General features: G+C 32.9%; 1 protein-coding gene across 2 annotated transcripts in view; it reads left to right on the forward strand.

The window, feature by feature from the left end:
* Window positions 1-14,575, forward strand: part of STK31 (serine/threonine kinase 31) — an 83,111-nt gene that overhangs the window by 36,856 nt on the left and 31,680 nt on the right. For both annotated transcript variants that reach the window (XM_045564345.1, XM_045564346.1), the window contains exons 11-16: window positions 3,705-3,827; window positions 8,867-9,046; window positions 9,510-9,626; window positions 10,664-10,783; window positions 11,842-11,973; window positions 13,508-13,609. In XM_045564345.1, coding sequence (XP_045420301.1) covers window positions 3,705-3,827; window positions 8,867-9,046; window positions 9,510-9,626; window positions 10,664-10,783; window positions 11,842-11,973; window positions 13,508-13,609 — 774 coding nt within the window. The remainder of the gene's footprint in view (window positions 1-3,704; window positions 3,828-8,866; window positions 9,047-9,509; window positions 9,627-10,663; window positions 10,784-11,841; window positions 11,974-13,507; window positions 13,610-14,575) is intronic.

Genomic DNA, 14,575 nt, shown 5'->3' on the forward strand with positions numbered 1-14,575 from the left:
TTTTTCTATTTTTTGTAGAGACAGGGTCTTGCTGTATTGCTCAGGCTGGTCTCAAACTCCTGGGCTCAAGCGATCATCCATCATGGCCTCCCAGAGTGCTATGGTTACAGGCATGAGCCACACTGTGCCTGGCCAGAATTAATAATCTCTTTTGCATATGAATTCAACAAACTTTAATGAGCATATAATATGTGCCAGATGCTGTGGATAATTTTTTAATCTCTATGAAACACAGGCGATGTTATAGGTACTTTATAATTTTTTTCTTAACAATAACTTTAAAAAGGGGCATTTTTGCTCCCATCATATAAGTGAGGAAACAAGCTCATGAAGGTTAAGGAAATTACTCAAGATTATATAGTCCTAAATGTTAATATGGAATTTGAACCCAGGCATGTCTGACTGCAAAGTATATTCTCTTTCCATTTAAACCACACTATCAATATTAAAATACTTCTTCATATATTTTCATGAGTAAGATGAAAAAGAACTGCATTTTTAAGTTTTGTTTTTATAGTTTGAGCATAGGAAAGTGATTCAAGATGGAGAGGGAAAGGGCTTAATATGTATTAATAGCTTTAGGACTTTATATTCTAGTGTACAAATATGACTTTTTTCTAAACCAGATATTTGTTTCTACTGCTGCTCATGTTTAGGACTTAAAAGTTCATTTGATAGATTGAAGAGTAGACTGTTGGATAAATACACAGTAATAACTGCCACTCAGATGAAATTGCCATTTTATTTCCCTTATTGTACTTAATTTGGGTTTTAGAATTGCTACTTTCATTTATGTATTTTGCATAATTCCTTAACTTGACTGCCATGTGTTTTTGTTTCTTGATGAAAGAAATAAGCTTTACTTGAGGTTTTTAAAAAATTTATCATTATAAAATGGTCTGAGCTTAAGCAAGAAAAGATATTGTAAAATTCAGGCTTTTAAGTGTATGTGCTAAACACCTTTATAGGTAATGGAGATATGAATTTTTAAAGACATCGTTTCTATCTTTCTTGGGTACAGGATGAATATATTAATGGATAGTTTCTATACAGAGTGTAAATACTATAATAGAGATGATGGATAGGGTTCTTGGATGTCTTTCACATACATGTTTCCAAACATAGCCTCTTGGGCTAATTGGAGGTATTTTTTTTTTAAATTTTCAGTTGTGCAGATAGTTATGGGAAAATTTATTTTTAAGTAAGATTTTAATTTTAATTGAAGTGTAATACACAGAAAGGTGCAAAAATCATTAAGTGTGTAATCATTAATTCCTACTCGAAGGTAACCTATATTCCAATTTCTAATACCATAAATTAGGTTTGACTGTTTTCAAACTTTATACCCAAGGAATCATATAGTATATATTATTTTGTGACTGACTCATTTCAATCAACAGTATGTTTGTGAAATTCCTCCATGTTACCATATATAGCAGAAATTCATTTTCATGGCTGTGTAGTATTCATTCTACTGTTTATAGTTTTGATCTATTAAAAATCATGCTGATATAAAGATTGTTCTACATGCCTTTTGGTGCATATATGTGTGCATTTCTGTTGGTATACCCCCATAGTAGAATTGTTGGGTTATAAAGAACATATATAATCTGCCTAGGTAGATGCCCCAAGCAGGGCATGAGAGCCTCCACTGTTCCATATTCTATACTTGGTATTCCCTGTACCTCTTTACTTTAGCCATTCAGAAATGGAGGAATGGGAGGTGTGATTTTATTTTCCATTTCCTCAATTAATAATGATGTCAAGCTGTTTGGTATCATATTTTGTGAAGTATCTATTGAAGTTTTTGGCCCGTTTTTCAATAGAGTTGTCTATCTTTTTCTTAATGATTTGTAGGAATTTACTTTTTTTCCTTCTACGTGGTTTTTCTTATTTTATTTCAGTTCATTTTGTTTTAATTTTTTTTTTAAATTTTGGAGTATTACGGAGGTACAAATGCTTTGGTTACATAAATTCTTTGCACCACCTGAGTCAGAAATACAAGCATGCCCATCTCCCAGAGAGTACACACTGTATCCATTAGGTGTGAATTGATTTATCCCCTCCTGTCCCCCTCCCTGCTGCCCAACACCCTATGTATGTTACTTACCATATGTGGACATTAGTGTTGATCAACTAGTACCAATTTAAATGGTGTTTTTCTATTCTTGTGATACTTCACTGAGAAGAATGGGCTCCAGCTCCATCCAGGGTAATACAAGGGATATTTCACCACTTTTTTATGGCTAAATAGTACTCCATGGTATACATATACTGCATTTTATTAATCCACTCATGTATTGATGAGCACTTGGGTTGTTTCCACATCTTTGCCATTGTGAATTGTGCTGCTATAAAGTACAGATGTCTTCTTTATAGAATGTCTTTTTTTCCTTTGGGTAGATACCCAGTAGTGGGATTGCTGGATCAAATGGCAGTTGTACTTTTAGTTCTTTGAGGTATCTCCATACTACTTTCCATAGAGGTTATACTACTTTGCAGTCCCACCAGCAGTGTATGAGTGTTCCTATCTTTCCACATCCCCACCAACATTTGTTGATTTGGGACTTTTTGATAAAAGCCATTCTCACTGGAGTTAAGTGATAATGTCATTGTGGTTTTGATTTGCATTTCCCTGATGATTAGAGATGTTGATTTTTTTGTTTGTTGGCCATTAGTCTGTCTTCTTTTGAAAAGTTTCTGTTCATGTCCTGTGCCCACATTTTAATGGGGTTGTTTTTTTCTTGCTGATTTTCCTGAGTTCTATATAGATTCTAGTTATCAGCCCCTTATCAAATGTATAGCATGCAAATATTTTGTCCCATTCTGTAGGTAGTCTATTTGCTCTAATGATAGTTTCCTTGGCTGTGTAGAAGCTTTTTAATGTGATCAGGTCCCATTTATTTATTTTTGTTGTTGCTGTGATTGCCTTTGGGGTCTTCTTCATAAATTCTTTGCCTAGGCTGATGTCTATAAGAGTTTTTCCAACACTTTCTTCTAGAACTTTTATGGTTTCATGCCTTAGGTTTAAATCTGTTATCCATCGTGTGTTGATTTTCGTGAGAGGTGTGGATCTTGCTTCAGTCTTCTACATATGGCTATCTAATTTTCCCAGCACCATTTATTGAATATGGATTCTTTTCCGCAGTGTGTATTTTTGTCTGCTTTGTCAAAGATCAGATGGCTGTATGAGGATGGTTTTATGTCTGGGTTCTCAGTCCTGTTCCGTTAGTCAGTGTCTCTGTTCTTGTGCCAGTATCATGCTGTTTTAGTTACTACAGCCTTGTAGTATAGCTTGAAGTGGGAGGTTTTATCTTGGTGTTTAACTGTATCTTGAGGGATGACTAGATTGAGTTGAGTTTGGAATGGGAATAGGAGGAGGAGGCAATGTGTAATTGATAGGAGCTTGTATAATTTTCTCAAAGAAAAACAAAAACTTCAGTGTTGTAGAAATAATGGGAAAAATAAAGATTAGTAGAGCAGGATTGTTGAACTTAAATGTTTTATTTTTAATTAAAGGAAAGAAAGTTCTTTGTCATTTTGGTGATCTAAGGAGAGAAGTGTTTGTGCTGAATTTTACTATGTTTGGAAAATGTAATGTTGAATTTTAGTTCACTTTTTCATACAGGTCAATATGTAAAAATATTATATATCATATTATATATGATATATTAATGATGGTTGTTCTCTTTTTCTTCCTCCAGAGTGAAGGGAATATTTTGATTGCCCAAAGAAATGAAGTGCAACAGAAGCTGTACATGGCAGTTGAAGTTTTTATTCTGGATGTAGATGAGTTATCTCTTAATAAACGCTTAAAAACATTGCAGGTTGGAATTTTGAAATTATATTAAATATATATTAAATATAAATTTAGCATTTAAGAGTTGAAATTAGAATTTACCTTTAGATTTCAGGTAGTACTGTAATGGTGGCAAAAGTTTTTCTTCTTTGCCTAATTCTAATTTCTTTTTAATGGAATTAAAAGTTGATATTAATATATTTAGTATTTATGTATGTATGTGTCTCTATCCTACAAACAAGGTAAAATGGCCAGGCACTCCACGTTGCTAGAGCAGTATTCACTGGGGAAATTCATAAAGACAGGAGCAGTAGCAGGCATGTGGGTCACTGTTGCCCATTGCATTTTAGCAGAAAATCTAGTGTGGCCACATATCAGAGTCAGGGAGAGAAGGGACCCTGATCCTTGAGTGTATAGCACTTTTAGGCTGCATGATCAGGGAGGTTTCTCTCCTGGGGTGATTACATGCTAGAATACAATAGCTATATGATGTAGTGAAACCTTAACTTCAGCCCTGTTCTGCTAGCTCAGCAATGACTTTAATTTGGGGTGAATGAGTGTGACAGTGTTAAGTCATTTCATCTAATAACATACTATTTCTCTCTACTTATTCAGATCTTTTCTTGTCCTTTAATATTTAAAATTTCTTTCTAAGAGTTCTCATGCATTTTTTTCTTCATTTAACTCCTAGATATTTATACTTCTGATTGCTTTTGTGAATATTGTCTTACTTTCCATTTCCATTTTTTGATGGAATAGAGGAACTATTATTGGTTTTAATATATTTATGTCTCTCTGGCAACTCTGCTCAACTCTTTTACTTCTCATTTGTCTCTTGATACTCTTTGAGCTTTTTATGTGGTCCTGCCATTTGAAAACAATAAACCTTTCTCTTCTAATCATTTACTTTTTATGTATCTTTGAATTTTTACTGCTTTGGTCAGTAACTCTAATACTGAGTTGTCCAGTAGCTTTTACCCATTTTGTTTTGGACTGCAGGGAATCAGTTTGCTAGAAATTTGGAGAAGAGGATATTTAGGGATATTTGGGCACTGTCTCCTTCTGTCCCCCTGGGTGAAGATGTAGTTTTCAGGACACTGTATGTGGTTTAGGATCCATTGGAACCCTGGTTTGAAACATTTTCTTAAATGGAATTGCATAAATATTATAAGTTCTTCCAGAGTGGTGAAGTAAGCCTTGCATATAAAAGGGCAGTAATATAGAAAGAATTTACCTTTCTACAGTGCAACTTCTACTTTACTTTGAAAAGGTCTATTTCTTCTCACTAACTGTTAGTAAACATAGGTGGAGGGTCTGCAACCAAGATTATCTTTAAAGCTCTTTTATTTTTAAAGTTTAGTTTTAGAAGACTTTTTGCCTTATCTGCTTTTCTCCATTTCTGGTATTTCCCCAGGTTACCAAAATATTCATTAAACTTGTCTTTATTTTGCTGAGAAATAATTTGTATTTTTCAAATACTTAAGAAATATGAAGATCAGTAAAAGGAATTAAGGTTCATCATTCTGACTTCCTCAGCATTTATTAAGACTTCTTTTGTGGCCTACAGTACGTGGTTGATTTTTCTTGACTGTGCCTCCTAAGTTCAAAAAGAAAATATATTCTAGGTTTTCTTGGTGTGTATTTGTGAATATATGTATATCTTTAGTTTTCTTTATCTTTACTTAGTTTTTGCTCTGATCAGTACATTAGTCTTTGAGATATTTTTGTTATATGTGTCTTAGATAGATGTGTTTGTTCCTGTAGTTCTTTTAGTTCAGAATATTTAATTTCTGTATTGTTGGGTGTTAATGTATTATTTATGATTGTAGTATATTTTAAAATATGTTTTCTTTTTAACTACTGTGTAACCTTAAGATTTCACTTATGATGTTTTGGGATAAAATTTTGTTTCCTTTTTTAAATTCCTATCCCATCTTTCTTTTTGGTTAAAACTTGTTTTATATATCTTTTTTTTCTTTCTCCCTTTATTTTAACCTTTTTTTTTTCTTCTTTTTTGAGACAGAGTCTCACTCTGTTGCCTGGGCTAGAGTGAGTGCCGTGGTGTCAGCCTAGCTCACAGCAACCTCAAACTCCTGGGCTTAAGCTATCCTACTGCTTCAGCCTCCCGAGTAGAGTAGCTGGGACTACAGGCATGTGCCACCATGCCTGGCTAATTTTTTCTATATATATTTTTAGTTGGCCAGATAATTTCTTTCTATTTTTAGTAGAGACGGGGGTCTCGCTCTTGCTCAGGCTAGTCTCGAACTCCTGACCTCGAGCGATCCACCCGCCTCGGCCTTCCAGAGTGCTAGGATTACAGGCGTGAGCCACCACGCCCGGCCTATTTTAACCTTTTATACCCAGTTTTTAGAGACATTTCTGTACTGGTTATCAAAGACCCCAATCTCTAAATCTGTCTGTTGATTAGTAACTTAATTAATTTACATAAATATAATACTCTTCTATTAGAACTTATTTCTGTGATCTTATTTTTATGTTTCTGTTTATCATGTTTTTTTTTTCCTTTTTTGCCTTCCACTCCTAATACTTCAGAACATTCTCATCTCACTTTAGTGTCTTTCCTCTCTGTCTCTACCTCCCTCTCAAAAAACCAACCAACCACAATTGTCTAGGATTTTAGTTACAGGTTGTTGTGAATATTGTGTATGATAGCTCAATTTAATAAACTTTAGAGTTATTTTCTCATTCTTATTTCATGGTAAGATATCTTGTTTGATATCTCTTGGCTTTATATGTGTTGGAGTATTTTCTCTAAGAGAGCTTTCAAAGAAGTCTGTGTATAGTTGACTTTGTGAGGTATTATAGTTTCAGGATATATTTTATTTCAGTATCACATGTAAATAGTTGTTTAGACAGCTATAAAATAAGGCCATTTTTCCTTTAGGCCTTTGACAGTAATAATTCATTGTCTTCTTTATTTCCATAATTGTTGATATCAGTCTCATCTTTGTTCTTCTGTGATTTTTTTTTTCCTCTGGAAGCTTTAAAAATTTCTCTTGACTTTGTTCTTAAATTGCACCAAAACACATTTAAGTTTAATTTAATCTGAGTCAGTTAAGTTTGAGGTTTTAAATATTTCTAGGAAGTATTTGATAATTATTTCTTAAGATATTGTTCCCCACATTTAATTTTTCTTTCATTCTGAGACTTCTGTTAGATATTTAAACCTCTACTTTTTTCCTCTACATACTCTATTAAACTGTTTTTTTAAAAGTAATTTTTTTCCCTATCTGTGTATTTTTGGAGGGATTCTTGACTTAAGTGGTTCTTTAGCTGTATCCCTTCTGGCATTTGGCCATTCCATTGTGCTCTTTATTTCAAAGGTTATTTCTTTCATACCTAATATCATCTATTGGTTGTTATTTATAAGTACTTGACTTTCCTTTGTGTTTCCAGTATGCTTTCTTTTTGTTGAGAGTATTTGTTATGCTTATTTTTGAGTTCTTACTGTTATCTGGGCCACTGATTTTGTTTCCTTTTTGTAAGGTAGCTTAGTTTGTTATATTTCTTTCAAACTGTTTGTGTTATTTGCACATTTCATTCTCCTCTTTACGTCTCCCTAAGATCTCATATTCCTTGGAACTATAAGCTACCTTAGTTCTGTGCTATTGTGTAGTCGTGTGAAGGGCCTGGAGAGGAGTAAAAGCCTGGACCACAACTTTTAAGACTTCAGCTGGGTTTAGGGAATAGAATGGGTTTGTCCTCAGGGTGCTGAGCTTCTGGTGTTGCAATCAGGGCTTACCTACTCCTCCTTTGCTTCTCTTCTGGATGGTCTTACTTGTTAGCAAACCTCCCAGTCCCTCTACCTCAGTCACTGCTGTTTTCCAGGGGCTACCACGCTTAGATGTCAATGCTACCAGCTACTCAGGGGAAAAGGGAAATAAAGAGAATGCTCAGGGACTGGCCAGCTCTTCTGTGCTAGTTATCAGTTTTTGCCTCATCTGTGTTCTTGTGCTGTACTTGTATAAACTGTTGCCTCTTGCTGGTACTGCTACTTTCCTTCCCAACATGAGGGAGAGAGAAGGGCCTAGAAAGAAAGTTCTCTTTACCCATAGGTTATTATATGTTGTGGTCTAGGCCTTCTCCCACTTGTAGGGACTGTATTCATTCAGTGCTGAGCACCAACCATCCTATACCTTTTCCAAGAGTTTCTCAGAGTTTTGTGGTAAAAGTTTCTGGAATCTATGAAGCTTTACTTTTGTCTTGTAGCATTTCTAGGTGTAATTCCTAGAGAGATCCAGCAGGCTGCGCTGGCTGCTTGTCTTGTCTTTTCCAGTTCATTAAAAAATGCTTTTAAGTGCAGTCATGTGCCACATAACCTTGTTTTGGTTAATTATGGACTGCATATATGATGGTATTCCCATAAAATTATGATACCATATTTTTACTATGTTTAGGTATGCAAATACTTACCATTGTGTTACAGTTACCTACAGTGTTCAGTACAATAATATGCTATAAAGGTTTATAGCCTAGCAGCCATAGGTTATACCATATAGCCTAGGTGTGTAGTAGGCTATACTGTCTAGGTTTGTGTAGGTATACTCTGCGATGTTCACAGGACAACAAAATTGCCTAACAATGCATTTTTTTCAGCACATAGCCCTATTGTTAAGCGGCACATGACTGTACATACATATGTTTAATGTCTTTACTTGATTGGCATTATTTTATATTTTGGTGTGTGGTTTATTTTTATCTAGCAGTAAGTCTTGGAAACTTTCATGTCAGGACAAACAATAGTGATTCCTTATTTAAACTTAGGGAAAAGAGTACAATTTCTACTTAATTAAAAACCTAAGACTTTAAAGCTTTTTATTTGTAACTAATTCACTTAATGAATTTTTACTATTAATGGTCCAGATAAATCACTTTCTAGGTAGTTTTATATTTTCATCTCTATGTGATGATTCTCAGTTTTACTATAAAATTCTCAAGAATGGGGATTCAACATACTGCTTTTCTGCCTCGTGGATCCTAACACATTGCTTGAATCCTAATATGTAGTTAATAAACTTTAGTAAACAGAAGTGTATCTCTCTGCAGGATTTGTCAACCTCTTTAGAAGCAGTGTATGGACAGGCCAGAGAAGGAAAAAATTCTGAAGAAATACTTAGAAAATTTTATGACTGGAAATGTGATAAAAGACAGGAGTTCACCAATGTTAGAAGTGAAACAGAGGCTTCTCTACAGTGTCTTGTAGCATGGTTCCAGAGAACCTTAAAGGTAATAAGAGCTCTTGCTTAGGGGTATTTGCAGCATAGACCAGGGAATATATATATTTTAAATCATATCTCTTCCTTGTTCAAGAGCTGATACTGTCTACCTCCTACGTACCAGATTTAAAGTTGCCACTTAAGCAGTCAAGTTTCTTTATTAGGTTTTATTCAGACTGCTTCTTTTATTAGTCTCGAAAAACACCATCTTGGTCTTGTCCCTGTTTTTTTCTCATACTTTTCCTCTGGATTGTCCTTTCAATCTCTCTTAACCACTAATGTGTATGTACCTTTTTTCTTCTGGTATATAAGCTTAGGAGGTACTTTATCTTTTTTCTGCATTCTTATTTCCCCTACATTACCCATGGTATAGCCTAATGCTCTGCTTCAGGTATAAATTAGCATTCAGGAACAGTGAATGCTAATTAAATTAACCAAATGAGATACTTCATGTTTTGATTTTTCCAAATGAGGTTTTTGATCTATCTGTGGAAGAATCACTGAATTCTGAAGACACAATTAGTAACATTGATGAAATCCTAGAGAAGACTGAGTCAAGTGTCTGCAAAGAGCTAGAGATATCTCTGATTGTGAGTACTGATATCCTTTATTATTGCTTTTTTTTGTTGAAGCAATATGACTTCTCTTGCTAGCTAGTATTAAGCAATAATGTGGTTTCTCTTGCTAATTAGTATTAAGACTGGTCTTAGCTTTCCTCTTATATGTCTGTTTGAAAGAGTAACATGGTCAAGTTATAATCCAAACATAATGCAGTTTTAATCTTCCGTAGGGTGGCGTTTTCATTTTAATAGGACATTTCACATTAAAAAAACAAAACCTCGTATTTAATTCCAGTAAAACAACTCTTAATTAGAGTGGATCGGCTTTCTATATCATTTGATTCTTGAGTTCATCATAGCCAATGATTATAAGAAAAAACTCCTTAAAGTTTGTGAAAACTTGAAATAAAATCTGGGAGAGTTATGAAAGTGAATACACTAGATTGATTGGTAGCCCCCTTTCTCTATTGTGTATATTCTGTGTTGCTGTGTCAAAGTAAAAATTAGTGTAGCTCCTCCAAAAAGTATTTTGTAATTTTAACATTCTTCATTGGGACTCTTTCCCAGTTATTCAGGCTGCTTTCCAATGTCTCAGTGATCATGCTCGTCATTTTATGTGTTTGTTTTTTAGTTCTTGAAGTTTTATTCATATTGGCATTAAAAATACATTATGAATTTTCGTATTGTTAAATAATACTGATTTATATGGTTTTGTCAGATTTGATTTTAGAAGTGGTTGTTAATAGATGATTTTTAAAAGTAAAGCGTTGGAGTTCTGTATATTGTTTAGTTTTTACATTTAGTACATTAGTATCCTCGGTTTCTGTTAACGCTCTACTTCAGACAGCTTTGGGAATTATAATGGAATAGGAGTAAAATTTCCCATATGAACATCTTTGATATCAATCTGTCTCCTGTCCAGAAAAAATTTGTATTTAAGAAATACTTTCAAATGAATATAGAAATTTTTCAAAGGTATAATTTTGAAGTTTATCCATTGTTATTGAAGGTTTTAACTATTTTGGATACTCCTTTAGGTATAATTCTATGTGTGTGATTTCATTTAGGAGCATGGTGATGCAGACAAGGAGATCATTTTAAATACATATAGTCAAGTACTGCAAAAGATCCGTTCAGAGGAAAGGCTCATTGCCACAGTACAATCTAAGTACAAGGACAGTGTTGAGGTTGGATTATGCTTTCTGTTATTGGTCTTATAAATTGATGCTTTGAATTTTTTAATACTTAAATTTTTCTCACATAGTTTAATACTCAGTAAATTATTTATTATTGCTAGAATTTACTATCACGAAATAAACTGGAAATGGTGATTTTTGTTGATGTAAACATATTGTTTTTTATTGTCTTAAGTCTTTGATTTTCTTATGTTAAGAACATAACCTTTATTATTTTCTTTCTGACTACACAAGTTTACTGTAGAAAATTTGCTATGTACAGAAAGATAATAAGAAATAAAAACATTGCTTATAATCTTCTTAGCCTAAGAGATAGTTTCAGAGTATTTCCTTTCTGGGTGATGACATACATACATACATACACACACACACATATGCATGTATATATACACATGTGTATAAAATGTGCATTGGATTGTCTTGTAAGCTATTTTGAAAATATTTTATTCATTTAATGGTATATTATGAATGTTTTCCAAAACAATGATTTTCTGTACTGTCATTTTGAGTTACTAAGTCATCATCCCTGTATAGATAATGTACAACAGCATTATCTAACCTCTCATGTGTGTTGCACATTAAGGTTACTTCCAACTTTTTTTTCCATAAACACTGTACATAACTTGGCACATAATTTTTTATGTGTATTTTCTCAGATTTCTAAAATTATAATTACTAACTTAAAAGGAGCAAACATTATTAAAACTTGATACATATTGTCAAACTACTTTTGGGAAAGATGATTTCAGTTTACATTCTCACTGGAAATTCTCTTTTCCTCCACACTAATAGTGTGTGTCTCAGTTTGAAATGTTACTTTTGTCTTTGCCACTTTGAGTGATGGAACTGATAGTCTTCTAAACAGAAACATATATAATTAGGAAATCAATTAGTTGAATTGTCTTGTTGAAAATTATAGTATTTCTTAGTGTCTCAATCTGAACTCATTAAATACTAGTTGAATCTTAATAGAGAAATACTAAATGGTTAGTAAGTGTTTAATAAATGTTGTCTGATGTGTTTGAAAATATAGTAATTCTTTCCCTCAGTTTCAAAAGCAGACTGTTGAATGTTTAAATAAGAGCCCCAGTGTGGATCATTTGCTGTCCATTAAGAAGACAATGAAAAGCTTAAAAGCTCGACTGAGATGGAAATTGGTTGAAAAGAATAATTTGGAAGAAGTAAGGAAGTAGTTACTTCTTACTGAACTCTATGTGTACCTAATTTTACTTGGTCTCTGCTTCATAAAAGTAATGCATAAATACACTTTAAAAAAAGAGAGCCATTACATTCACATTTTATTTTATATACTTAATCTTTTTTCTGTGTATGTAAATAAAAGTGAGATTACATTAATAGTGTAGACATTTTCCCATGTCATTAAATGTTCTTTAAAAACATTTTATATGTCTGCCTTGGTTTTTAGTAACATGAACATTTTAGAATAATTCTTAATACTCTTTTGGTTTGGACTGTTATCATGTCTATTATAATACAAACCTACTACATGAAGGTGATAGATAGGGTACTCTCCTGAAAGTAGAATTTTGTCATAAAGTATTTTTAAGATCATAGTCTCTTTTTTTAAACTCTCTTTTTATGGCCAGACATATTTTTTTTGCAAGTATTTTAAGTTGTTTTCCTATCATAGTAAAACTGGAAGGATTAGGATGCCCCAACCTGTACTTAGCTCCTCCTTTAGGCTTGAAATTTTGTGAATAAGATGGTAATTCTTTGTGTTCCCTTGAGGATTCAATTTATGTACACAAGAAATCTATATTATGTATTAATCCACCTTGAATTGTCCCTCTTCCTCTTCTGAGCACTTAATTGGGGGTGGAGTGGGAACTATTCTAGAACTAATTTCATAGTTGAAGAGTTTTCCAGTTTTATTCTATTCTTGGCTATGGGGAAGTTGATCTTTTTTAGTCTAATTTTTCACCTTTTGGAGAAATCTAACTTTTAGAATATTACATACTTTTTAAGTTGGCTTATTTATTATCACAGGAGTTTTATTGTGAGTCCTATATCATCTTTCCTCTAGTACATGTCACACATTAACTCATTTTTTTTGTTTTGTTTTTAACCAAATCTATGTAGAAAACAATTTCAGGGTATTCAGTTGTATTCTGGTTGCTATTTTTTAAATTTCAGAATATTATAGGGGTACAAATACTTTGGTTACATAAATTGGCTTTGCACCGTCCAACCTTGGATTAAAATAGCTATCTCCTAGAGCTACAAGCGTGCCCATGCCCCAGACAGCATGCACCTCATCCTTTAGGTGTGAATTTATCCATCCTCTCCCCCCTCCTCCCACCTGCCCAACACCGATGAATGTTACCTTCCATATGTGCACATAAGTGTTGATCGATTCTGGTTGCTATTCTTAACATTTATTTTATGATAGCGGTTGGCCATCTTTATAACAAAAAATCTACAGTGAATTAAGAGACAAGAAAAATCTATGTAATTGATTTTATGTCTTTATTTTTTATTCCTTTTGTAGGTTTTAGAAAAGTGATTGTTAGAATAAACTGATCTAAGTTAATTCAACAGATGTCAGGAAGAGTCGGTTGTGGTCTGCTAAGTACTAAAGGATACATAGAAACCATAGAACAATTTACTATAGAAGTTGCATTAATTCGTAAAGGAAGATTTATTTTTAGTCTGCTTTAATAAGCCTATAAAACTACTTTTTCTTTCTGATTAAAGTCTGATGACCATGATGGATCTGAAATTGAAAAAATAAAACAAGAAATAACTCAGTTACGCAATAGCGTCTTTCAGGAAATTTATCATGAGAGAGAAGAATATGTGAGTATTTGATTCTTTAAAGTTTTAAATTAGATTTTACTCTAAAAATTGAATTCAAATATCCATTTTATGAAGTAGATTATAAATACAAGGCTAGAGGTGTTATATTGGCATAATAATGTTTATGTGAATTTAGAAATTAATTTCTGATGACAAAATTTTTCATGACCATTGTACCAATGTGGAAATTACAGAAAATTATAAAGAAAAAAGATCAGTGTAACTTTCCCACTCAGTGGTAACAGTAGTAATTACCATTAACTTTTTTACTTCCTTGTGGTCTTTTTTTCTGCTTGTTTTTAGAATTAAGATTATAGCATACACTTTTGCATATTGATTTTTTTCTGTTTAACATAAAACCTAAAGACTTTTTTTTAATATAAAATCTATATGAACATCATTTAAGCATAATATTGCAATGAAAACTTTAGTGGAACAGCATAATTTAGTTGAAGAACAAAATAAGACTACCTGGTTTTGGGGTAGGGGTGGGGAATTAGTATTCATTCTACCACTGATTTTTGTGACCTTGGAAAAATTAGTGTATTTTCTCTTTAAAATGCAAATAATACTGTATTTCATGTGTGAGAGATGTTATGAGGAAGAAGTTAGTTAAGAGATAGTGCTTTGAAAATAAAAATACTGTGAAAATAATAGGTATTTTGAGTGTTATGCTTTATTTAGCAAACTTATCTGACTGTGTGTAAATATCTTATGAACCTTGGATTAAAATAGCTATCTCCTAGAGATTTGCAAGTATCTAGAAGTTTTGCTTAATAAACATGGGATAAGTGACTTCTTTTGTAAGGATCCTCAGTTTTCACGTTTGCTTCAAAGTGACTTACGTAGAGCTGCATATTTATTTTTATCTCAAGGCTTTTATGATTTTTTCTTCCTAAATGACATGCCATTTAAAAAAAAGTCACTGTGTTCTTAATATTTTGAGAAATAGTGACAGTTTTATGA

Source organism: Lemur catta, chromosome 11, assembly GCF_020740605.2.
Source record: "Lemur catta isolate mLemCat1 chromosome 11, mLemCat1.pri, whole genome shotgun sequence".
In the NCBI taxonomy this organism is placed as follows: Eukaryota; Metazoa; Chordata; class Mammalia; order Primates; family Lemuridae; genus Lemur; species Lemur catta.